The sequence below is a fragment of the Saccopteryx bilineata genome, chromosome 2 (genome assembly GCF_036850765.1).
Source record: "Saccopteryx bilineata isolate mSacBil1 chromosome 2, mSacBil1_pri_phased_curated, whole genome shotgun sequence".
NCBI classification, from domain to species: domain Eukaryota; kingdom Metazoa; phylum Chordata; class Mammalia; order Chiroptera; family Emballonuridae; genus Saccopteryx; species Saccopteryx bilineata.
In genome coordinates this window covers 5,060,465-5,083,961 of record NC_089491.1, presented here as the reverse complement: position 1 = coordinate 5,083,961, position 23,497 = coordinate 5,060,465, and the positions used below count along the sequence as shown (strand labels likewise).

General features: G+C 57.3%; 1 protein-coding gene and 2 non-coding genes across 8 annotated transcripts in view; all 3 read left to right on the top strand.

Moving 5' to 3' along the window:
- The window catches only part of PRRC2B (proline rich coiled-coil 2B), a 103,011-nt gene extending 80,046 nt beyond the window's left edge, over positions 1–22,965 (top strand). For 2 of the 6 annotated variants that reach the window (XM_066255905.1, XM_066255904.1), the window contains exons 16-32: positions 276–2,357; positions 3,463–3,656; positions 4,212–4,357; positions 4,915–5,056; positions 7,201–7,283; positions 8,170–8,358; positions 8,506–8,703; positions 9,118–9,204; positions 9,907–10,011; positions 10,154–10,346; positions 11,148–11,245; positions 12,121–12,248; positions 12,765–13,005; positions 14,648–14,824; positions 15,375–15,466; positions 17,418–17,499; positions 18,707–22,965. In XM_066255905.1, the coding sequence (XP_066112002.1) occupies positions 276–2,357; positions 3,463–3,656; positions 4,212–4,357; positions 4,915–5,056; positions 7,201–7,283; positions 8,170–8,358; positions 8,506–8,703; positions 9,118–9,204; positions 9,907–10,011; positions 10,154–10,346; positions 11,148–11,245; positions 12,121–12,248; positions 12,765–13,005; positions 14,648–14,824; positions 15,375–15,466; positions 17,418–17,499; positions 18,707–18,841 (4,372 nt within the window). In that variant the 3' untranslated portion in view covers positions 18,842–22,965. The remainder of the gene's footprint in view (positions 1–275; positions 2,358–3,462; positions 3,657–4,211; positions 4,358–4,914; positions 5,057–7,200; positions 7,284–8,169; positions 8,359–8,505; positions 8,704–9,117; positions 9,205–9,906; positions 10,012–10,153; positions 10,347–11,147; positions 11,246–12,120; positions 12,249–12,764; positions 13,006–14,647; positions 14,825–15,374; positions 15,467–17,417; positions 17,500–18,706) is intronic. The other 4 variants (XM_066255906.1, XM_066255908.1, XM_066255907.1 and 1 more) reach the window with 4 other exon arrangements.
- Positions 10,865–10,950, top strand: LOC136327423 (small nucleolar RNA SNORD62). The gene has a single exon (XR_010729643.1). It is a non-coding gene; the product is annotated as a small nucleolar RNA SNORD62 (small nucleolar RNA).
- On the top strand, positions 13,749–13,833 carry LOC136327424 (small nucleolar RNA SNORD62). The gene has a single exon (XR_010729644.1). It is a non-coding gene; the product is annotated as a small nucleolar RNA SNORD62 (small nucleolar RNA).
- Positions 22,966–23,497: the final 532 nt, after the last annotated feature.

Sequence of the window (23,497 nt, the reverse complement as noted above, 5' to 3'; positions counted from 1 at the left end):
CGAAGCGGAGGACTCCCCAGCTGTCTGTCTCCAGGTGGCACGCTGCACCCACCAGCAGCCATGGCCTTCTTCACCCGCTGGATGCCAGGGGCCACCGACCAGACGTGGCTCAGCCACTCTGACACCTGTCTAAACATAGAGGAAATGTTGGTGCTTATGTTTTTTTTTTTTCTTTTTTCACATTTTTTTCTTTTTAAAACTAAGCTCTGTGTTCAGCATGGAAAGCAGGAACCAGGCTCCAATCACGTTGACTGATTTTTCTGGTTCCTTTTCAGGAATGAAAGCTCTTATTCGGCCTCCCCCGGAAGGTCAGGGGGCGTAAGCGCCCAGCGTGATCTCCTTGAGGAGAGAGTGGAGGAGTACTTGTGTGCTTTTGACAAGAAGGCCCAAGCAGACTTTGACAGCTGTGTCTCTTCTCAAAGAAGAGGCCAGGAGCTTTTGTTCCCCTCCCAAGAAAGTGTGCAGGAAGCAGGTGCTCCTGGGGGCCATGCCCCAAACCTCAGGTGCTCCCCACTGGAGCCCGACTTGGCCTCTGCTGAGAAAAAGCCGGAGTATAGCAGTTGGGACGTTACCCATCAGCCCAAGGCCACTGACACAGCCAACGGCGTGGAGAAGGAAGGGGCCCGGGGGGAGCCGCCTTTTGACGTCTCCTCCTGGGAGAAGGAAGGGAGCCCCCACAAACAGCCGTCCGTGGAGCCCGAGTGGGCACCGGAGCCCCGGGGTTCCAGCAGCCAGCAACAGGAGCAAACCAGCAGGACCCGGAGATCGGGGCCCATCAAGAAGCCCGTGCTAAAAGCGCTCAAGGTGGAGGACAAGGAGAAGGAGCTGGAGAGGAGTAAGCAGGAGCCGGGGGAGGAGGGCGCTCGCCCGGCCAGGGAGGAGGCACCAGGCCGCCAGACCGACGAGGACGAGGACCAGGAGAGAGACCCCACACTGGCCAACGCCTCCCCCTCCGCCTCCCCCTCGGAGGCCCAGGGCTCAGCCCGCACCCGCTCGGGATGCTCAGCCAGCAAATCTGAAGAAGACGAGAAGCCGGACCGGGCCTGGGAGCCCAGAGCCTCACGGGAGCCCAGCGATACGCCCCCTACGAAGAGGAACAACTGGATCTTCATTGACGAGGAGCAGGCCTTCGGGGGCCGAGGGCAGGCCCGGAGCCGAGGCCGCGGCTTCCGCGAGTTCACTTTCCGAGGTCGGCCTGCTGGCAGCAGCGGCCCAGGCCTCTGCGGAGGGGGTGTCCTCGGGGCGCGGGGCGTCTACACCAACAGCCAGAGGAGCTGCCGTGCCCGGGGGCTGCGAGAGTTTGGTCCGCCCGAGGACTTCCCCAGAGCCAGGCCCCGACGCCGCATCGCCAGCGAGACCCACAGCGAGGGCTCCGAGTACGAAGAGCTTCCCAAGCGGCGGCGGCAGAGGGGCTCGGAGGGCGGCCACGAGGGCTCACTCCTGGACAGGGCAGATGGCGCCTCAAAGAGGGGCGACTTCAGAGACTCCTGGCGGTCTAACAAGACGTACTCCGACGAACACAGCGGGCTGGAGGCAAAGAGCAGGGGCCCGCGGGCCTTCGGACGAGCCCTCCCTCCCCGGCTGACCCATTGTGGCTATGGGCGGAGAACCTTCGTGTCCAGAGAGTCTGCCCACTGGCAGAGCAAGAGTCCTGGTACCAGCTGGCAGGACCACAGCTCCCCCGACGCCTGCAGCGCCCGGCGACCTGCAGACAGAGACTACGCCCCAGACGCCTACAGACCCTCGGACTCGTTTGGTGCCAGGGGCTTCGAGGACAGCCGCCTGGAGGACAAGAGGGCCTTCCTCCCGGATGAGCACGCGGCAGATCCCGAGAACACCGAGAACCGGCCCTTCCGGAGGAGGCGCCCCCCACGCCAGGATAAGCCCCCTCGCTTCCGGCGCCTGCGGCAGGAGCGGGAAGCCTCGGGCCTGTGGGGGCCCGAGGACGAGCCCCCTCTGCTGGCGGGCCAGTGGCAGGCCAGGTCCAAACTCTGTCCTGGGGACAAGAGCGGTGCTGCGGGCCGCAGGTCCCCCGAGCTCTCCTACCAGAACTCCTCCGATCACGCCAATGAAGAGTGGGAGACGGCCTCCGAGAGCAGCGACTTCAGTGAGAGGCGCGAGCGGCGAGATGGGCCCGAGCCTGGCCCCCAGGGGGATGGCGGCCTGCCCGGGGCCGGCCTGGCGGAGAAGAAGGAATTGGCCAAGAGGAGCTTCTCCAGCCAGAGGCCCCTGGTTGACAGACAGAGCCGCAAGCTGGAGCCGGGGGGGTTTGGGGAGAAGTCTGTTAGGCCAGGTGGTGGTGACACTTCTCCCCGCTATGACAGCCAACAGAGTGGGACGCCTTTGAAAGCCAAAAGGTAAAACAAAAACCAAACCCCGGGTCCTTTCTGTTGCTGTTGTGTTCAGCCAGTGTTGAGCAGCACCTCATGCATGTTTGCCCCGGCGCTGATGGCCCTCGCCCGCCGGCCCGTGTGTGAGCGTCTCTGCCACTTGCCCTTGCACCGCTTGTCTGCTTCTCTGTGGCCTTTTGTTGTTGTGGCTTGAAAACTAAAACCAAAACTTGAGTCCCCACCCCCGTGGTCCTCTTATAGTGGCTGTCCTAGCACCTGTCCTGAGGGTTCAGCCTTCACGTGTGCCTCTTGGGTCCCCCTGGTGAGCACCACGCAAGCCACCAGACAGTTCTGCTGCACGGCTGCTGCCTGGCCCGGCAGCGGCTCCTCCTGAGCGGCTCTGCTGCCCGGCAAGGGGCTTAGGCTCTCCTTTGGGGACTCCCGCCGCAGCATGGTAACAGACGGGCAGCAGCAATAGGGAGTGACTGCCCAAGGCCTGGTGAGCACCTCTGGCCCGGAGTCAGAGGCTTTGCTATGAATGGTCCGCGTCAGCTCTGTGCCCCCCACAGGCTGGCGGGCCAGGGGAGGGCAACAGTGCAGGGCGTTGTGCTGCAGCCTGGCCCCTCAGCAGGCTGGGGCAGTGCTCGCCCTCCCCTTGGCATTTGGGGCACAGAAACCAGGCTGTGGCTCTTAGCTGCAGGAGGAGCCCAGGGCACGCTGCTTCCTTGTCAATCAGGACTCAGATGCCAGGCCTGGCTTTGCTTCTGACTTCTGCCCCGAGAGCCGGTGGTAGGACAAGGCCTGGGCGTCCTGCAGGTCATTGACTCAGCAGAAGAACGTCTGGCAGCTGTTTGAAACCCCTCCTCTCGTTTGTGGAACCCTGCTGAGTGGCTCCTGGTGGGCAGGCACAGGAGTCCTGAGCGCTGGGCAGGGGTCTGGCCAGAGCTGGGCCCAGCCGTGTGGCTGCGGCGGCCCTCCCCATGGCCTGCATACACACAGCCACCAGGGGGCAGCTTCTACAGAACAGACAGTGGGGGATGTGGGCATGCTGGGTGCTGACGCGGTCTTCCCTTCCTCTTCTTCCCTAGCCTGTGGTCGCAACCAAGCTAACAAGGTCCTCCTTCCTTCACAGGTCCCCGGAGGAGGCCATGCCAGGTGGTCTGGGCTGCGGCAGTGGGAGCGGCCACTACACCCTGGAGCGGGCCGCCCATGCCACTTCTGATGTCCCCGAAGCCTGTGAGAAGGTGGACAAGGAGGTGACATCGGCGTCTCAGAGGGCGGGCGAGCAGGGAGAGACCATGAAACAGTTTGACCTGAACTATGGAAGTGAGTCTGCTGCCTCACATCTCTGGTGGGAGGAGAGCCAGGTGACGGGGCCCCGCTCTGGGGGCTGCTGAGTCTCCCTTTCCCGCACACTGTAGCCTCCTGCCGGCCCCGGGCTCCATTCCAAGGCTACTCTGGTGAGCAGAACAGATACGACCCCGTCTTGGTGTTGCTCACAGCTTGCCGAACCCCCCAAACTGCCCTGTGGTGCCTAGTTTTAAAAGGGAGAACCCGGGGCTCAGAGATGCTGAGTGGTTTGTCCAGAGTGACCTGGTGCTTAGGAGCAGGACTGTGGCTTAAGTGTCTCTGTCTCCAAAGACTTTCCTGAGCCATAGTGTCCCTTGGGCCTCTTCAGGTTGCGTTAATGGTGTGTTGGGTGGTGAGAAGCAGGATTCTGGAGAGCCTGCTGAGCACAGCGCAGCTCCTTGGAGGTAGTGGGCCAGGTACTGCCCAGTCTGCTGAGCTGAGCCCGCCCTTAGATGTCCGGTGCCGGCAGGGCCGGGTGGTTCTGGCTTCTGGTGTTGGAACACTGTCCCACCTCATGAACTCTTGGTTCAGATTCCATCATTGAGAATTGCGGGCCCAGCCCCAGGGAGGAGACTGAGGTGGGTTCCATGGTGGGTGAAGGCTTCATCGAAGTCCTGACCAAGAAGCAGCGCCGCCTGCTGGAGGAAGAGAGGAGGAAGAAGGAGCAAGCTGTGCAGGTGAGGGCCCTCGGAGGAGGAGTGGGTAGAGGGCAGCGGGCGCTGGGGGCCGGAGCCAGGACAGGAGTTCCGGGGTCAGCCCAGGACGTCAGGCTGAGGGAAGGCGTGCTCCTTCCGCACTTTCCCCAGCGCTGCTCCTCTGGTGGCCCTGTGGCAGCTGCTGGCCTCACCCCTGTCCACAGAGGGGGGACTTGGCCAGCTGAAGCCGAGCAGAGCAGGGTGCAGACCTTCCTCAGCCGCTAGTTCCATTCTCCTTCAACTGTGCCCTGGCCTCAGAGGGGTGAGACTCGTCACCTTGGCCGTCTCGAGGGGTGGGGGGCCCTGCACACTTGTCCTGCCGTCGGGGTTCAGATCATAGTCCACGGGCTGTTGGCCCTTTCCAGGTGTCTCTGGTTGGCGTGGAAGTTCACGCATGGTTAGGTCTTGAGAGGCGAGTGTTCCGGCACCTCTGGGGCCAGCGTTCCTGGTTTGGGTGCCCAGAGACTTTCCCTGAGAAAGTATGTCATTCTGCCTGCCTGGCATCTAGGGTGGCCTGCGTCACTGTTTTTTGCCCTTAGGTGCCTGTCAAAGGTCGTGGTCTTTCCTCACGCATCCCTCCTCGGTTTGCGAAAAAGCAGAACAGCCTGTGTGTGGAGCAGGGCGACGTGAGTGTGCCGGGCAGCAGCCTGGGCACTGAGATCTGGGAGAGCGGCAGCCAAGGTGAGCCTGGGGTTTGGGCTCAGGCTTCTGGGATAGCCTGCTTTCAGAGTCTCGAGCGCAGGTGGACCATACCTGTTTTCAGTGTCCTTGCTGACTGGCACCATTAAATCTTGTTTATTACGCTGTAGAAGAGCAACAAGGGACTGCTAGGCAGGGAACCGAAGTTTGGAGCTCTGTGCCCTTTCCCAGCCCTGGCGGGGGGCTCTGTCAGCTCCCCTGAACGCTCTCTTAGGAGACCTGGGACTACAGTAAGGAGGACCTTGCTTTTTAGAAAATTTGTTTCCCGCCCGACCTGTGGTGGCACAGTGGATAAAGCGTTGAGGTCGCTGGTTCAAAACCCTGGGCTTGCCTGGTCAAGGCACATATGGGAGTTGATGCTTCCAGCTCCTACCCCCTTCTCTCTCTCTGTCTCTCCCTCTCTCCTCTCTCTCCCTTTCCTCTCTAAAATGAATAAATAAAAAAATAAAAATAAATAAATTAAAGAAAATTTTTTAAAAATTAAAAAAAAGAAAAAGAAAATTTGTTTCCCTGAACTTTCTTTAAAATTGCATATTCAATGCTGTTTTTCTGGTAACTTAAAATACAAAACCCTCTTTTTTATTTTTTAAATAGGACAAATATTTTTTTAAAGATTTTATTTATTCAGTTTTCAGAGAGGAGAGAGAGAGAGAGAGAGAAAGAGAAAGGGGAGGAGCAGGAAGCATCAACTCCCATATGTGCCTTGACCAGGCAAGCCCAAGGTCTCGAACCGGGAACCTCAGTGTTCCAGGTCGGTGCTTTATGCCACTGTATCACCACAGGTCAGGCAAAACCCCTCTTAATTAAGCAGATTCCTGAATGCCCGCTTTGGCCGGGGCCCTGCAGGGTACAGAGATGTGTAACTGTAGGGCACATGGTGCCTCCCAGGGAGCTTATGATATCATCCGTCTCCGGCACATTGTTTTTTTTTTTCATTTTTCTGAAGCTGGAAACGGGGAGAGACAGTCAGACAGACTCCCGCATGCGCCCGACCGGGATCCACCCGGCACGCCCACCAGGGGCGACGCTCTGCCCACCAGGGGGCGATGCTCTGCCCATCCTGGGCGTCGCCATATTGCGACCAGAGCCACTCTAGCGCCTGCGGCAGAGGCCACAGAGCCATCCCCAGCGCCCGGGCCATCTCTGCTCCAATGGAGCCTTGGCTGCGGGAGGGGAAGAGAGAGACAGAGAGGAAAGCGCGGCGGAGGGGTGGAGAAGCAAATGGGCGCTTCTCCTGTGTGCCCTGGCCGGGAATCGAACCCGGGTCCTCCGCACGCTAGGCCGACGCTCTACCGCTTCCGGCACATTGTTAAAGGCTGCAGCCCAGGCGCTCAGTGGAGTGACGGACACCCAGGATCCTGGGCCCTGGGCCTTGATGCTTGTAGTCTCACTGCATGGTCTGTCCTCATGTTCCTGGTGAAACCTCGCTTCCAGCGTGGTACAGCAGAACACTGTCAAGTACTCGGCCTCTACTGAAAGTGCAATCGTCTTTTAATGACATACTGATGTCGGATCATGTGGTAGCGTGTGTGAGTGATGGCTGTTACGTGTGTGTGTGCAGAGGCACCTGCCCGCAGTCTGGGCAGAGTGGACGAGGTGCAGGAGGTGGCTGCGTCAGGCTCTCCCTCCGTGAGCGGTGTTCTCAGACCAGGGGTCCAGGATGGCTTCACAGGACCCCTGGACCCTGAAATCTCACATGAAGTTTTGTGTACATACAAGGGTCTGTGGCTTCTGTCGGAATCTGGGTGCTCTGTGAGCCACTAACGGGCTTGGACCCTGCAGAGACTTTGTCGCAGCACCCAGCTTGTAGAAATAGTTGGTTTAAGTGAAGGGAAGCTTTGCCACAGGATCAGTGGTGACAGAATTCCAGCAGCAGTGAGTGCGAGGTGCTGGTGTGTTTACTACACTGGCTTCTCGGGAAGTGATGAGAAAGGAAGCACGCTAGGTGACGTCGGTCTGGGGCCCTTGGGAAGGTGGGCAAGGCTCTCAGCTCCTGCATGTCAGATCTGTGCACTAGTGTGCCGGTGCGGGGCCGTGAGGGGACTTGGGTTTGTGTGAGCTGCACCTGGGCTTGTCCTTGTGGCCTGGGTGTTCCTCTCTGATGTCCTGTCTTCTCCCTCGGTCAGCCCTCCCCGCTCAAACCTCAACCAGCGATTCCTGGAGTAAAGCCTCTACAGCCTTCAATGGCACCGAGCCTGGCCCCGCCGAGGTGAGTACGTGCTGCTCGGGTGCCCAGGGGGAGCTCACCGTCCACGTTGGCTAGCTTGTCCTGGGCCTTATTCATCCCAGTAGCTCGCCCGGGCTTTCTCTCAGCCATTCAGCCGTGAGTTGAGCCTGGACCAGAGGCCATTTTCATAGGCCCTGGCTTGTCGTTAGATTCAGTCTTTTTGTGTGTGTGACATGACAGAGTCAGAGAAAGGGGCAGACAGGGACAGATAGACAGAAAGGGAGAGAGATAAGAAGCATCAATTCTTTGTTGAGATCTCTTAGTTGTTCATTGATTGCTTTCTCATATCTGCCCTGATTGGGGGGGGGGTACAGCAGAGCAAGTGACCCCTTGCTCAAGCCAGAGACATTTGGGCTCAAGCCAGCATTCATGGGGTCATGTCTTTGATCCCTGCGCTCAAGCTGGTGAGCCGCGTTCAAGCCAGCAACCTTGGGGTTTTGAACCTGGATCCTATGTGTCCCAGTGTGATGCTCTATCCACTGCACCACTGCCTGGTCAGGCCAGTCTTGGTTTCTATGTATGTGAGGTGCCTGTGTGAGGATTACCAGAGAAACTCCCAGTGTAGGGTGAGTGATTGAGGTGCTCCCATTCAAATTTGTGACAGCTTTTACTCAGTCTGGTTTGGGTCAGCAGGGAAATGAGTCGGGAAGTATATTGGTCCAGGGCCCACTGCGGGTCGTGTGGCTACAGGGTTGGACAGGGTGCCCTGGCCGTGTGCCTTCAGTTGTCAGGTCAAGCCCCAGCTCAGGAAGAGACTGCCTAGGGCAAGCAGTCAGGGAGCCATGTGTCTGCCGAGGTCAGTCTCTCTTCTTGGATGGCTGTGTTAGAGTCTGGGGGCCGGGCTCTAACCCGTTTTGTGGCTGCACAGCAGGGTTTTAAGAGCAGCCAGGGAGACAGTGGCGTTGACCTGAGCGCCGAGTCTCGAGAGTCGTCCGCGACCTCCTCGCAGCGCAGCTCGCCATATGGCACTCTGAAGCCGGAGGAGATGAACGGGCCTGGCCTGGAGCCCAAGGCTGACAGCCACAAGGAGCAGGCTCAGAAGCAGTCTGAGCAAAAGGTAACCTCAAAGTCCCGCTCTCAGGGCCAGAGCCCGTACAGCTGGGGCTCGCTGTCTTCTGTCTCTGCCCTAATTCCTGGGCGCTTAGAAGCTACAGATCAGGGCCGTCTAGCCTGTGTGTCTCAGCTTCTCTGCTTTCCCATGAAGGACTCAGAACAAGGCTCGGGACAGAGCAAGGAGCACCGACCGGGACCCATCGGCAATGAGCGTTCTCTGAAAAACAGGAAGGGCTCGGAGGTGGCCGAGCGGCTGCCCGGGGCCGGCGTCCCACCTGTCAACGGGGTGGAGATTCATGTGGACTCTGTGCTCCCAGTGCCGCCCATCGAATTTGGAGTCAGCCCGAAAGTGAGGCTTTGATTCGTCTCCTTTTTTCCTTTTTTCACTCTTGGAGAGGAGGGAGGGGCTCAAACAGGGCCGGCTCCTGGAAAGAGCAGGGAGAGGGGAGCAGGGAGAGGGGGCTGTGGTCAGGAGGGGTAGTGCACTGCCGCCCAGACTTCCTGCTGACACCGGCCGGGTTCTCAGCTGCGTGGGCCGGCGGTCTGCGTTGTCTCTGTCGGGTCGACCAGTGGGCCGGAGCAGGGGGAGGGCAGCGGGATGGCCCCTTCCTGTGTTCCGCTGGGAAACTCTTGGCCATGTTGCTCACATGCTGCGTGCTGCTTAGTGGGTTTTCCGAGCCACTGCGACTGTGGATCACATGAATGTGTGTCTCTGCCGAAAGGCGAGCTAGGATGACCTCAGGGGACTCTGGTCCTTTTTCAGGACTCCGATTTCAGCCTGCCTACAGGTTCTGCCTCCGGTCCCGCAGGGAATCCGGTTGTGAAGCTTCAGGAGGCGTTGGCCAGTAACGTAAGTGTGTGCTCCGCCTCCAGCTCTCCTCCTTGCACAGGCGGGCCTGGGGGAGAGCTGGAGCTGGAGAGCCAAACCCACACTTGGCCTGGGGTCATGGCACAGTTTGTAGCTAGTCACATGGCTTCAGACTAGCTGCTCAAAGGTTCCACACCCCAGCTTTGTGCCCTTAGAACGAGATAACATGTTTCCTAAGGTCCAGTGTTTTGGTCATTCTTCGCTGCTGTAGTCTCCCAAGTTCCATGGTCACATACGCTGGAGAATGCTGGGCTCACCACACTTCTTTTCTCTGAGAGTCTCGGGGCCCTGTAACCTGCTGATGGGGCACTGCATCTGCAGGAGGGGGCCTGGCAGCTGCATTTCTGATCATTTGTCACCAGGGACCTCTTTTTCAATGTCTTGGGGCTGAGGCAGGACCCAGACATCTCGGGGCTGCGTGCTGGCAGCAGATAGGTTTTCGGTTCCCTGCCTGTGGGAGGGCTCTGGAGGGCGTGGGTGGGGGCGGCTCTCCCAGGACTCCTGTCGGAACCGGAACCGTGAAGGCAGCGCTTTGGAAGAAACAGACTGTGGTCTTGGCTGCTGGCAGCTTCATGGTGGGGGTCTTACGGGCACACAGCCAGATCTGAAGGAGCCTTTTGACATGTTGTCTCGCGTCCCCTGGGCCTGTTCGTCCCATGGTTTTCTCTCCCTCTCCCTCTCCAGGCTGGGTTAACACAGAGCATTCCCATCCTCCGGCGTGACCATCACATCCAGAGAGCCATCGGCCTCTCTCAGATGTCGTTCCCTACTGCTGACCTCACTCTGAAGGTAGCGCCAGTCCTGAGCTGGGCGAGGCCCACGCAGGGTCTCAGCGTGCACAGAGGAGGGCACGGCACCCCACCCCCCTGCCCGCCCTCGAGGCCGCCGCCTCACTAGTCATCTCCTCCCTTTCCTGCCCTTGCTTCCAAAGATGGAGTCTGCGCGCAAGGCCTGGGAAAACTCGCCCAGTCTGCCAGAGCAGAGCTCTCCAGGAGGCGCCGGCTCAGGCCTCCAGGCCCCGTCCTCCGTGGGAGCCTCCAGTGGGGTCAACTACAGCTCCTTCGGCGGGGTTTCCATGCCGCCCATGCCTGTGGCCTCTGTGGCACCTTCTGCTTCTCTTCCAGGTATCTCAGCCTGAGCCTTCTCCATTCACTTTGGTAGAAACGGGGGGTGCCCGCCCTAAGCACCAGCGCTGTCTTGACTTAGTAGTCTGTCCAGGTGGAGTTTCTTTCCGAGTGGGTGATCTTAGCTTCCCTCGTGCTGCAGATAACGCACTTCCTGTCTCCTTGCCTCCACTTCCCTGCTCTAGGAAGCAGGCCCCGGGCCGGGCCAGGCACTCCCTCCCGGAGAGAGGAGCGAGCAGAGGCTGACTCTGAGTTGGACCTGGCTCGTGCGGGGGCAGGGTCACCTGTGAGCAGCTCATCTCTAAGCCTCGGTCCCCTGCTTTGTAAAATAAGTTGGGGGTCAGGATGGCATTCATGAGTTTCCATGCCAGTGAGAGGAGGTCGTACCTGGGAAGTGCTTTGAATCAGTGGAGCCCTCACTTACTGGCAGCCATGACTCTTCTCACTGTCACCAGCCTGGTCATTGTGTTGGTGCCCAAAGGGAGAGGGTGGGGACTTGTAGTTCCCAGCTGCCAGAGTCTCAGTGATGCAGTTCCAATAGATCCTTCTGATCCTCCACTGTGGACTCAATAACAGGGAGATGAAGAGGAAAGTGACTGAGAGACCAAGGCAGCCGTCCGTCATAGTGAAGCCCTTCCTGAGTGTGGCCGGTGGGCAGGTGGTTCAGTGGGGCGGGTGGGCTGGAGCGCCTTCTCCTCGTGGGCCATAGCAGGGGGACTGAGCGGGCCCTGTGCCCTCTCCCGGGAGAGTGTCCACACACAGCATGGTCCCTAAAGAGGCCTCCTTGGATTCTGTCTCCAGGCAACCACTTGCCACCTCTCTACCTGGACGGCCATGTGTTTGCAAGTCAGCCCCGGCTGCTTCCTCAGACGATACCTCAGCAGCAGAGTTACCAACAGGTGATGGCAGCGAGCCGGTGTCCCGGTGGGGGCGGGGGGGCGGTGTCTCTCCTCTCCATCGTCTCTCTTGCTCTGTACCCCTCCCACGCAGTACCAGCACGTGGCCTCGCGGCAGCCTGTAACTGTCTGGAACAAGTAAATGAGAGACAGGGAGGAGCGGAGCTCAGTGCTCCGGACCCTGCATAGCTTTCCTTTCTCCGAGTTGTTCCCCTGTGCCCCAGCTGGGGGGTTAGCTGAAATGGAATTCTCTTTGGTGATCAGGTATCCTTCTGATGAAGAGAAGAAAGGCCTAGCCTTCCAGGCATGGATGCGTTAGAAAGAGGTAGTCTTAGAAACAAGCAGGTGTTTGTTTTTGTGCAGGATTGGCATATTTTGTGTGCTACAAGGGGATGATTTTTGAAAGTCCCCTGAAGCTGGTTCAGGGCCTTCCGCATGGCCCTGCGCCTAGACCTGTGTGCCTGCACAGACAGGACCATGAGCTCTTGGGCAGAGACACTGCTCCAAGTGCAGGTTTGGGACAGAGGGCAGTGGACTTGGCCTATCTTGACCTCTTTTTAAAATGTGTTCTTAAACATCACATTATTTAGTTTTGTAAGATTTTGGTCTTAGCATAACTGGGTTATGCTGCGTGTGTCCTTTATGTGACTGTCCATTCACCATTCCATCCTGGTCCGCCTGTGACGTGTAGCTAGGACTGGTTCTTGCTGCTGTACAGGATCCCGTGGAGCTGGTGGGTGGAAAAGCTGCCCTAGAGCAAACAAAGCACAGGAAGGATGTGCTTGAAGTTGCATTTTTGGCAGTGGTCCGGCTGCCATGCAGAGAGGGGCCAGGGAGCTGGGAGGGCACCACAGTGACCTGCGCCCCCCCCCCCCCAGGCTGCCGCTGCCCAGCAGATCCCGATTTCCCTGCACACGTCTCTGCAGGCCCCGGCCCAGCTGGGACTGAGGGGCGGGCTCCCTGTCTCCCAGTCACAGGAGATCTTCAGCTCCTTGCAGCCCTTCAGGTGAGGTGGGGACTGAGGGGCTGGCCGCTCCAGCCAGAGCTCTTCCCGCTTTTTGGCGTTGCTCGGCTTCTCTGCGTTGGGGTGGCGTGTGGGGCTGCTTATGGTCACAGTCACTAGTCCCTGTGCTGCAGGAGAGGATGTGGACCTGAGTGGGCTGTGGTGGCCTGTTTTCCTTCCCCAGTCACCCAGCTCCCTTTCTGCCCCACCCACTCCCTCCTTCCATGGCCTTCGGCTGCTCTTCCTGTGTCTGGTGGCCACTGCTTTTGGCATCACGTAGGTTTTCCTGTGTCTTGTACGTGTTTGACCCAGTGATCCTCAAACTGTGGCCTTTAGTGCAGCAGCATTGGCACCATCTAGGCGGTTGTCACAGATGCAGATTCACCCTCAGACCTTCGGAGACGGATACCCTAGGGGTGGGCCCCCCCCAAGTGTTTTCAGCCCTGTAGCCTCTCTGCAGGCTCTGGTTCAGCTCCACTGGTGTGCGCACGTGCCTGACCGACTCTCTGGCCTCTACAGATCTCAGGTGTACATGCACCCCAGCCTGTCACCGCCCAGCACCATGATCCTCTCTGGGGGCACAGCCTTGAAGCCTCCATACTCGGCGTTCCCTGGCATGCAGCCCTTAGAGATGGTGAAGCCCCAGTCCGGCTCGCCCTACCAGCCCCTGAGCGGAAACCAAGCGTTGGTCTACGAGAGCCAGCTCAGCCAGGCTGCCAGTCTGGGCGCCTCCCAGATGTTGGACTCCCAGCTCCCGCAGGTCAGGAGTTCAGTCATTCCCCCTAAATGAGTGTCCTCATGGCTGCTTCTCCCTTTACCTGCCTCTGGGTGTGTGCTGACTTACGTGCTGTCTGTAACCACTGGGACTGGTCCTTGGGTCACGAGAACCAGGGTCCAATGCTCAGCCTCGTCTGAGTAGTCCCACCACGTCTGTGTCCCCAAAGCCCGGCTTCCCCTGAGCATGCTTCTCCTGGAGATGGGGTGAGTGTCCTTCATGTACTGGTTGATGGGCCCCAGCTCTCCCAGATTATGTCTTGAGTTAGACTTGTCTCCTGGACCTGAACTCAAACCCAGGGGTGGCCCACATCTGTGCCCTGATTCTCGGGCCTCTCACACTGGGGCAAACGTCATGTCCACGCCGTGCTTTTCTTCCTGCCCTCAGGTTGTCCAGTCCACGTCGCCCTTGGGGCCAGTAGGTCCTTTCCCTCACACCCTCTGCTCCTGCAGCGGGTCCTGTCGGCTCTGCATTCGAAAAGTATTCCGAGTCCAGCCATTCCTTGTCTCTGCACCCAGCTCCCTGCCTGGGCTGATGGCAGGAGCTCTTGCCCGTCTCTCTGCTCCTGCTCGTTCGTGTGCCTGATGCTATTCTCAGCACAGGAGCCAGGGCCCCTTTAAAACACACCTGGTCACACACATCCTGAGCCGGGGGCATCTTCCTGGGCATCCCGCACTCTGTTGTACACAAGGTGGAGCACGGGGCCTGGAGGCTCGGACTGCCACGTGTCTCAGTGATGTGATCCCAATAGATCCTTCTGACCCTCCACTGTGGACTCAACAGAGGGAGATGAAGAGGAAAGTGGCTGAGAGACAGAATGTGGCCCACCTCTGTCCCTTGTCCCAGAGTCTCGAGGCCCATCCCTTCCTGTCACCCACCATCATCTGGATGTTAGAAGCGGTCACTTTGGCCTTGCAGTCACCCCATTCTTCTGTCATAAAATGCTTCAAATCATCCAGAGGCTCCAGTTTGGTTCCAAGAATCCTAACACTCAGAACACGGTTGAGTCTTGTCCTCTGTGACCTTTGGAGGCAAAGCAGTAGTGGGTTTGGCCTCTCTGTGCTGTTCAAAGGGTGCAGAGGTGCCCTTCCTGTACCCCTGTCTTCCTCTGGGACCCACGTGAACGTCACTTCCTAAGAGCCTCCCGGACCTTCCCTACCCCTCCTCCCACCCGCTCCGGGGTTTGCTGACATCCCTGTGCTTTGGGACCCGTGGCTGTGTCCACCAGGCCCCTGCACTGATGTCGCGTTCCAGGCCTGGCAGTGTCCCGGTGCTTCCCCAGCACAGTGTGCGTTCGGTGAGCCTCGGTTGGGTGGCAGCAAGAAGGGTTGGGGGCACACATGGCCCACAGCCGGCTGCCGCCAGCCTCATCCTGTGGTTGCCTCCACACTACCCCCTCTGTTTCAGCCACAGACCTGCCCCTGCAGTCGATGGCAAATGTAGGGTGATCTCTGCTTGGCTCTGTTTATTATCTAGACTCTGTACTGCTGCACGAAGGCCTCATTCTAACTCTTGAAATAAGAGTCTGAAGTCCTGTGTGTGGTCCCTCTTGTGTGTATGTGTAAGCTGGTTTGTGGTCTTCTCCCAAACCTCCAGTCTCCCTCCTGACTGTCCCTCTTGTGTGCAGCTGACGATGCCCCTGCCTGGCTCCCAGCTGCCTCTGCCTCGGTACGGCTCCGGCCAGCAGCCCCTGATCCTGCCGCAGTCCATCCAGCTGCCACAGGGGCAGAGCCTCTCGGTCGGGGCTCCCCGAAGAATTCTTCCACCCGGGTCCCAGCCTTCAGTCCTCAACACCAGCAGAGAGGTGAGTGTGACTCCAGCCTGCTGTGACCCTGGGGAAGGTCCTTGTCGCACCGACCCTTTCAAGGCAGTTGGGCACCACTGTTGTGGCAGACGATGCCAGAGGTCTGGGGTGCGGCCTCCTGGCCACACCCCTGCCGATTCCGGGCTCGTGGCGAAGTCCTCTCGGAACCCCACGCAGGAGCCGCCGGTCTGTGTGGAAGCTGGCAGCAGGGCGGAGCTCAGGGTGTGGGGTGCAGGCCCCAGAGCTCCAGGTGGAAGACAGTGCAACTGTGCCCCCAGGCCCCATACCCCTCACTCGCTCCGAGTTCTGCTGTGGACGGCCTCTCTCTGAGATAGAGAGGTCATGGTCATAACCTGGCAGTGTTCTGTGGTGGTGTGCGGGCCACTCTTCCCACACTTCTAGGAGAAGCCCTCAACCCTGGATGCCTTTAGAAGATGCCTCTATCCAGAAATTCTCCTGGGCTCCCATTGGCTCTGCCCAGGGTGGTTCTGTGAGGGGCGGGCCGTCTCGGGGCCACCAAAGAGCAGCTTTTCCTTCCTGGTCTCTTTAGTCCTCTCAGATGGAGATGAAGGGCTTCCACTTTGCCGACAGTAAACAGAATGTTCCTCCAGGAGGCTCCGTGCCATCCCCGCAGACCTACAGGTAAGGGCGTGCCCTGGGGCGGGCGGCCGAGCTGCTCTGGAGCCGGGGGTCTAGGAGACTGAGGGCCCAGGAGGGCGGCACCGGGCACTGAGGCTGGGCTCCCTTCATGAGCTAGTGTGTCACCATGGCGGCTCAGTGCTGGGACACACTTGCGCTGTAGTTTTAGCCACGAGATGATCAGGAATTGGGTTTTGTTTTTAATGATCGTCAGATGCTCTGGATTGGGAGAGCTTGCTAGAAGGTAGAGAAGGAGCGGCTAATGATTCCAGTGTTGGGACTGACCCCACAGCTCTCTCACCAGCTTTTACAGGAAGGCACAGCCCTGGAAGGGAGGACGGTGTCCTTCCCAGCGCTTGTTACTGCTGGGCTGCAGGGCCCTGCCTTGCACAGGACGACCTGTGTCTGTCTCCGCCTCCAGTACGGTCCTAGGCCCCTTAGCTGGGTTCAGAGATGGCTTTGTATGAATTCTTTGGCTGAATTACTTACACTATTGAGAAGTCAGAGAGGCTCTGGTTCTGCTGACTATTTTACCCGAAGGAAGCGTGTGTAGGGTTAGTAAGGCAGCACGATCTGGCTGTGAGCCCGGTGATTGGTCCAGTCGACTCCTGTTACATCTGGGAGATGCCTGGAAATCCCTCCAGTTTGAGTCAGACAGATCTGCGTGGCTGGCAGTGCCCTGTGAGAGGTCAACAGCGGGGCTTCCGCACCCCACAGCCCTGAACAACTGAGGAGCACTCGTACAGGTCAGACCAGCATCTGGCCGGGGCCACTCTGTCCCGCTGCTCTCGGAGTGTCCAGGCCGAGGCCTGCTGTCCCTTAATTCCATCCTTCCAGCTGCATTTCCAGAGAAAGGGGTTTTTGTGAATTTCCCCCATTTCATCATCTTTTCTGTTCTCATTTTCACTCTTTGGCTTTACTTATTTTTGTTTGTTAGTTTACTTTGTTTTCTGGTCAGATTTTTCATGTAGGCCAAAATGACAGAACGGTGAGAAAAGCGTGCACGGGCAGCACACAGAGCAGTGCGTGGATGTGGAAGAAGGAAGGGAACCGCGAGTATGAACAGGGCTGTTGTCTCCCTGCAGTTACTGGACAGTCCAGCGGCCTCTGACTACAGACCTTTCCTCGGGCAGCTCCCGAAAACGCACACTCACCTAACCCGAGTCGCCTGTGTCTACTTAGTGTAGAAATGGCAGTTGCTTTAATCAAGGGAGACAGTTTAGAAAGTACAATCCTTAACTAGTAGCCTTTGTTTTGTTGGTGTTCTCATTGGGGTTGGGAACATTAGGGAAGTTTTCCCTACTTTTCCTGGAAACAGGGCTTCCGAGGCATGCCCTGTGCAAGGGTTCCCTGGTCAGCTACTGACATGTGCCACGGCTCAAGACAGCCCTGTCCCGTCCTGTCCTGAGTCCTGGTGAACTCTGCATACAGCACTTCTCACGCGCTAGACCATGAGATCTTTTTTTCACATGGCACCTAGAGAACTTCCCCGGGACTAGCTGTCCGGTCAGTGGAGCACATTCAGAGAGATGTTCTACCTGCAGTGTAGTCCTTTTGGTGTCTCCTGCTCACCCCCTCAAGAAAAGAGAAGACTAGAAAAATACTTGTCATAATTCTCGTATCAGAGTTAGAGACTTTTTATCTGGTCATACAGTCACGTTGGTCCAGACCCGCCAAGCCTTGAGAGGTGGTTAGTGTCTGTCCATCCCATCCATGTGACCAGTGTCTGCCCGTAGGGGTTCCTTGGCCTCTGCCCGCTGGGTGCATCTCCGTGAGCTGTACTGGAGGTGCAAGAGCCGGCGTGGCCACCGCTGTCTCGCCTCTGCACTCTGGCCGTCTGAGCCGTTTCCCTCTGCCGGGAGGTCTGCGAGCCCCAGCCAGGCTGCTGCGCCGGGCTTGACTCCGTTTCTGTGGTGACGTGTGTGTTCTCACCCCCTGCCTTTGGTTTTTTCAGGCCTAGCTCTGCTAGCCCCAGTGGGAAGCCCTCTGGATCAGCAGTTAACATGGGCTCTGTGCAGGGACACTACGTTCACCAGGTAGAAGATGGCTTTCCAGACCCGCCAGCCCTGGACGCTTAGGCCCATCTCCAAGCGCCAAAAGAGAAGGGACTGTCCACCCCATGTGCGTGCTCTTATAAGAGACGTGCCCTAGCGCTTAGAGCATGGCGCCAGGAGCCTGAGTCCCTCCTGGCGATGGCATTGCTCCTCTTGACGGGCGTCTGGATCCTTCCTTGTCCTGCAGAGAAGGGAGGATGCGGAGTCCTCGGAGGAGGTGACGCCAGAAGGTGGACTCTCCCCTCTGTAGCGATTTGGGCTGTGAAGGCGCTGGGACGGGGTTAGGGCTGTGGGCCGGCTCTAGCAGCCGGCGTGTGCGTGTGCGTGCGCGTGCGCGTGCTAGCTCTAGTAAGTGCTGTGTCTCGTCTTGTCTTGGCCGGGAGGGACTACGACAGAATGATGTCTTCCTGTTTTATAATTGCGGGATTTCTCAGTGTCTCTGCTGTCAGGCACTGTCCTCTTCACTGCTACTCTAAAACGTGACGGGAACCAGAGCTCGGACGTGTCAGGCGTGGGTTTTTAATAAAGCAGCGTTCCTGGTTGGTGGAGGTGGAGGACTGGCCGCTCATTTCACTCCTCCTGCCCTGGGTCCCTGGAGGGCCGCTCTTTGAATTGCTTGGATTGAGCTTCTAAAGCTTTCTTCCAGAGTTCACACCATGGTGTGGAGGCAGAATCAAGGCTGGTCACTCTGACACACTGCCCAGATTAATGGGACCCTGATTGGGAATCTCGAGGTCAGATTTGGTCTGGGGCAAAGGTTCCCACAAAGTGCAAGTCAGGGTGGGGTCCATGTCTGCCCAGAGGCCCCGCCACTCAGTAGATAGTTGGGTCTGCGCAGGGGCTTTGTTACCTGTGAGCATGGGGTGCACTGATTTGAAAAGGTTCTTCCAGTCGGCCTTCGATGTGCGACCCCTGCAGAGGCCCACGGGCATTGTAGAGTGCTCCCTGCTGGGCCAGCCGCTTCCTGCCTCTCCCAATCACTGCACTCAGCACCGTGGGTGGGGACAGAGCAGCACCCCGTGTCCTTCCTGGGAGAGTTACTTCTAAGTCTGTCCTCCATCAAAGGAAGGACTCCGTAGGATACCTTTTCTCTGTGACTCGGGAGCAGGAAATGGGTGGCGGGAAATATGTATCCAGACAGTTGTTGCTGTTGAGGGTAATTTCTTTGTCTCCATTCATCTGTCCAAAGGCAAAACCCAGAGTGGATGAAAAACCCAGCCTGGGAGCCATGAAACTGCAGGAGGCCCCCTCGGCCACTTCCCAGATGAAACGAACCGGAGCGATCAAGCCTCGGGCAGTGAAAGTGGAGGAGAGCAAGGCCTGAAGGAGCTCACCGCGTCCCTGAGGACAGTGCTGCCACACAGCCTGGCACAGCCCGATGCCAGGAGTCCCGGCTGCACCGCCGCCCAACCGCCTGGCCCGGACAGAGGGATGTTCCTTCTCTTCTCCACTCCTGGAAGCTCTGACGTCCATCCATCCAGCTTGCACTGTGGATACCTGGCGTTGACCTGCTTGCTTTAATAGGAAACAAACAGCAAATGACCCCCTCCTCGTCTCCTTTCCGCTGGCTGCTCAGCCCCGTGCAGTGCAGAGCAGAGCAGCCCTGGGGCTGCTCCTCCCGGAGGCTCCCCTCCTGTCCCCACCACTGTCCCCAGCAGGGTGGTGTGGCCGCAGGGCGTCGTAGTTGGAAGCAGCTAAGGTTTTCACAGATGAGAAAGGAAAACAAAACAAAAGCTATGTCTGTGTAGCTGAACTTTTTTATGTTCTTTGCCAGCCTCTCCCTGAGCCCCCATGTTCCAGTAGTTTCCTTAACCTCCCCTGTTAAAGTTTATATGTCATTGCGATAGCTTCAGAGACGGCTTGTGTGTGCCTCCTGCTCCCTCCGCTGGTTAACCTTGGAGGGCATTTGCAAGGGAAGTGAGGTTACATAACGCCCTGTCTTGAGCACGCTGCTGTCCAGCCGTGTGCTTTAGAAGCATGGGTCTGGCCCAGCCTGGTAACCACCAGGGGGGAGCTTACGGGCAGCCCAGTGAGGTTGATGATGTTTTTAGCGTAAGAACTAGAATTTTTATCCTGGACTCTTCTAAAGCCAGTGGACATGCTGACTGCTGGCCTTTGGGGTGAACCACGGCGATGCAGCCACTGGTGTCCTCTGGTTCGGCCAGGGTGGGAGCAGACAGCAGCCCCCGAGGGCCTCCCTGCTCTTGGGGCCCTGGCACCCACAACGGCTGCCGTTCACACGCTCCCTTCCTGGAAGCCTCCCATAGTGCGCCCTCCTCCTTTCTTGTTCCTGAGCCCACCTCTTTCTAGGGTGGGTCCTCCTGTCCCTCTGCCTGCCACAGCTCATGACCAGAGAACAGGAGGCTCCTCCCTCCCGAGACAGCCATGTGCTGGGGCCTGTAGCAGCCCCTGTGGTCTGGAAGGTTCCAGGGGGCTCCCATTCCCCATTTCTTGCTCCCAGCAGCGGACCCAAGTAGTTGGGACACAGAGGCCTGAGCTGAGCAGTAGGTGTCAGCCTTTCCAGCCGGCCAGGGCAGGGTCCAAGGGGCAGTTGTGCCGCAGGGCTGACCTGTTCCAAAACAGCTGGGCAACCTCCTGAGTCTGCAGCGTCACCTCTAGCAGAATGTCCACGCGCGTCATTTTACACTGAGTCTTCGTGGTTTTTAAGAATTAGAACCATCCCAAATTCTGTCATTCCAAGGAAAGGGGAGGGGACATTCAAGTTTTGCACATGACCTTCCGAGGAGCTAATCAGCCATTACTGAGAGGGAGGGGTTGCCCCTGCCGCTGGTCCCAGGAAATGGCTCGAAGCTCCTGTGGTCGTGGGTGGGGCTGTCCGCCCTCAGTGTCAGCACAGGTGACTGGCTGTCGTTTCTAAGCTCTGTCCAGTGTTGGGCGCAGGGCAAGGCGCCGTAGGAACTGCGGGAGTGACCCGGTGTTGCAGGTTGCTGCTGTAAGGATGTGGGCCAGCCTCCTGGCTGGTTCCTGGGTCGTGTCCTGGCCGTCACCTGCAGAGGGCCAGTCTTCTGGGAGGATGCTTTTAACTGTTCAGTCTGTAGTTTTCAGCACCCTCCTTGCCTCCACCTTCAGACCTTTTCTTTTTACTAATTTCTCCTTTTATTCTTTATCCCTGAATCTTGACTTCCAAGTACCTTTTCGAAGGCTGCCCACTTGACAACGTTGCCCACACTCACCTGCCCCATTTGCTCATCTGCTCTGCCCCTGCTTCCCCGTGAACGCGCTGCTGACTGCCCTGAGCGGGGCTGCCCTGCCTGCAGCTCTGCTCCCACCGGCCTCCACCCCCCAACGCCCCCTGCAGGAGCCACACACGCACTGCTGCCCGTGCACTCTGAAACCTGCCAGACCCTTGCCTGGTTCCGGTGCACGTCTGTCTAAAGGAAAAGCAGTTTCCTCGTTTTGAAATTCAACGGAACAGTCCCGGATGCTGTTACAGACTCAAGATGCACCATTCAGGTGGTCCTGCCATCAGCGTGACAATGCTTCTGTTTGAGGAAAAGTAAAACAAAGGGGTCACCTATTCTCCAGCCCTTTTCTCTGCTCCTGTATTTCTACCCTCCCCCCAATAAAAACAGAACACTAGAATTTATTTATATGTATTGATGTTGTAGGTCTAGGTGAAGAAAAAGTAAATGTTTCACTGCTCTATTTATATATAATGTCTGAATTATTCTGTGCAGGAAAGGCCAGGAAATTGCATGTGAAGTTCAATGCTTTCACCACCTCCGTGTGCCCACGCTGCGGTCTCTTCTCACTGAGACACGGATTTTTCAATTGGACTCGGGGCAGAGGGTAGGCCTTATGCCTGCCAGACCCCAGTCCCTTCCTTGGTCTGATTAAATGCAGTTTTTAGTGCAGAGACATTTTAAGGTGCAATCTCTCTTTTCTTTCATGTGGTTTTAGAGCCAAGCTCCAGGTAGTAGGACTTTGGGTCTTACTTTGGTTTTAAACCCCTCTCTTCAGAGTGCAAATCCACGCAGAGGCCTCTGCCTGAACCTCTTGTGGCCCTTGGTGGGAGCAGGTGAAAACCTGAACTTACCTTTTCTGCTGCTGAGATGGCGGTGGTGTCAGAGCCCTCGTGCACCTTTGCCTGCTAAAGTCACCCTCCCTTCTGATGCTGGCAGCTTTGCCCTGGCCATGGATGGTGCAGCCCACTGCTTGGCAACGGGGGGCCCTAATGTAGTGTCTGACTGGCGTCACCCACTCAGTGTAGTGAAATCCCGGAGTGTGGGGTCGTGTGTCCAAGAGGCGCCATCCACCCATCAAAGATTTCTCAGCCAGCTGTATTTGGTCTGGTTTTCTTTATAGCTTTCCCCTTTTATCCACATTATTGTTTGCAAACTTGGAATTTATGCACTTCTGGCTCTAAAGGATGACTGTTACACATTCAAAAAAAAATCGGTTTGCCCAACTCCAGAGCTGTGGTCATTCAGCTACTTGCAGGGATATTGAGGTATCTTGGCGGCGGTTCTCTCCAGCCATGCCTTCACCCGCCTGTCTTCTGGCTCCACCTTCTGGGTGGTTTATGAGGTTTGTGACTGATGCTCAGAGCCCAGGAGGCTGAGGGTGTGCACAGCCATGTTCAGAACTGGCCCACTGTGTGGCAAACTGGTACATCGGTTCCCCTCCGCCAAGTAAACGGCATGTGGCCTCATCTCTACTTGCCCTTTTACAGCTGCAGATCAAGCCTGGACACGAAAATGTTTGTGCTTTGTTGTGTTGTATGAAGAACGGGAAATGAAGACCGGAAAGCCAGCCCTTTCTGTTTGAAACGACATCACCCAGGACAGGAATGGCAATGGCTCGATGTGGGGTCAGACCTCTGTCCTCCAGCCATGCTCTCTACCCAGACCACCAGCGTGTATTTGGCTAGTGATCTTCCAGGCACATCCAAGCTGTTCACTGATTCTCTGCCAGGTTGGTAAGCCTCCAAGATGGTAACGGCATCCCCAGGGCCCGGTCTTCGGCACGTTACAAAGCCTCCAAGTGGACATTTCTATGAAGGCTCTGTGTGGACAATTTTTCTTCCATTGTTTAAAGGGGATACTGTACTGTAAGCTTTTGGCCTCATGCCTTGCATAGTAAAAAAAGGGTTTGGGGTTTTTTTTTGGTTCTTGAAAGGGTTGTTTTTGTTTTGTTTTTATTTTGGCCTTTCCTCTCTTTGTCTTTTCATGTAGACCAGATATTTGAAAGGGCAGACGATGGCTCAAGGTGTAATGTGCAGCTTGTTTATGCGTTATTTTTGGGAAGCTTTTACCTTGGATGGGAAATGGAATCACGGACTCACCAGGCCATGGTGGCACACTCACCCTTCACCCTCCCCTCCGGTTCAGTACCTATTGTTTCTCCTTTCAAATATGTGATTGTACTAACTCTTTCCATATGAAAGAAATCTCCTTATTTAAATAAAAAAAATTAAAAAAAAAAAAACAATCCCTGAAGCTGAACATGCTCTCTCAGGCTGTGTTCCTCGGTTCTTTTGTTTTGCTTCTAGAGTTGACGTGTTAATCAGGAGTGACTGGGCTGCAATGCCTTAAAGCTGTATAGGGGAGAAGTGATACTGAAACTTGTGGGTGAGGTGCCTCTTCCAAAGAGGTCAGCGTTAGTGCTCACCCTCTACCCCAGGATGGCAGTGGGTGTGCGTGGCACCTGCCTGCCCTCGGCCCGGGGAAGATGGGTGTGTCAGGTAAGCATCTGCCTTGTCCTGTTAACACAGGACAAAGAGGCTGGATCTCTTGTCTTTTTTCTCTTGCTGGAAGTAGGAGAGGACTGGGCTGCACTCGGGTAGGAATGAGGAAGGACCGAGAACATGGAACAGAGAAGGGTCAAGAGCCTGGGCTTGGGTTCAGGCGAGTTCTCAGTTCTGCTATCTACTAGCAGTGTGACTATTTCCTTAACTGTAAAAAGATTGTAACAGGACCAACCTCACGGGGTGGTGTGGATTCAAAGAGGGCATGGGCAG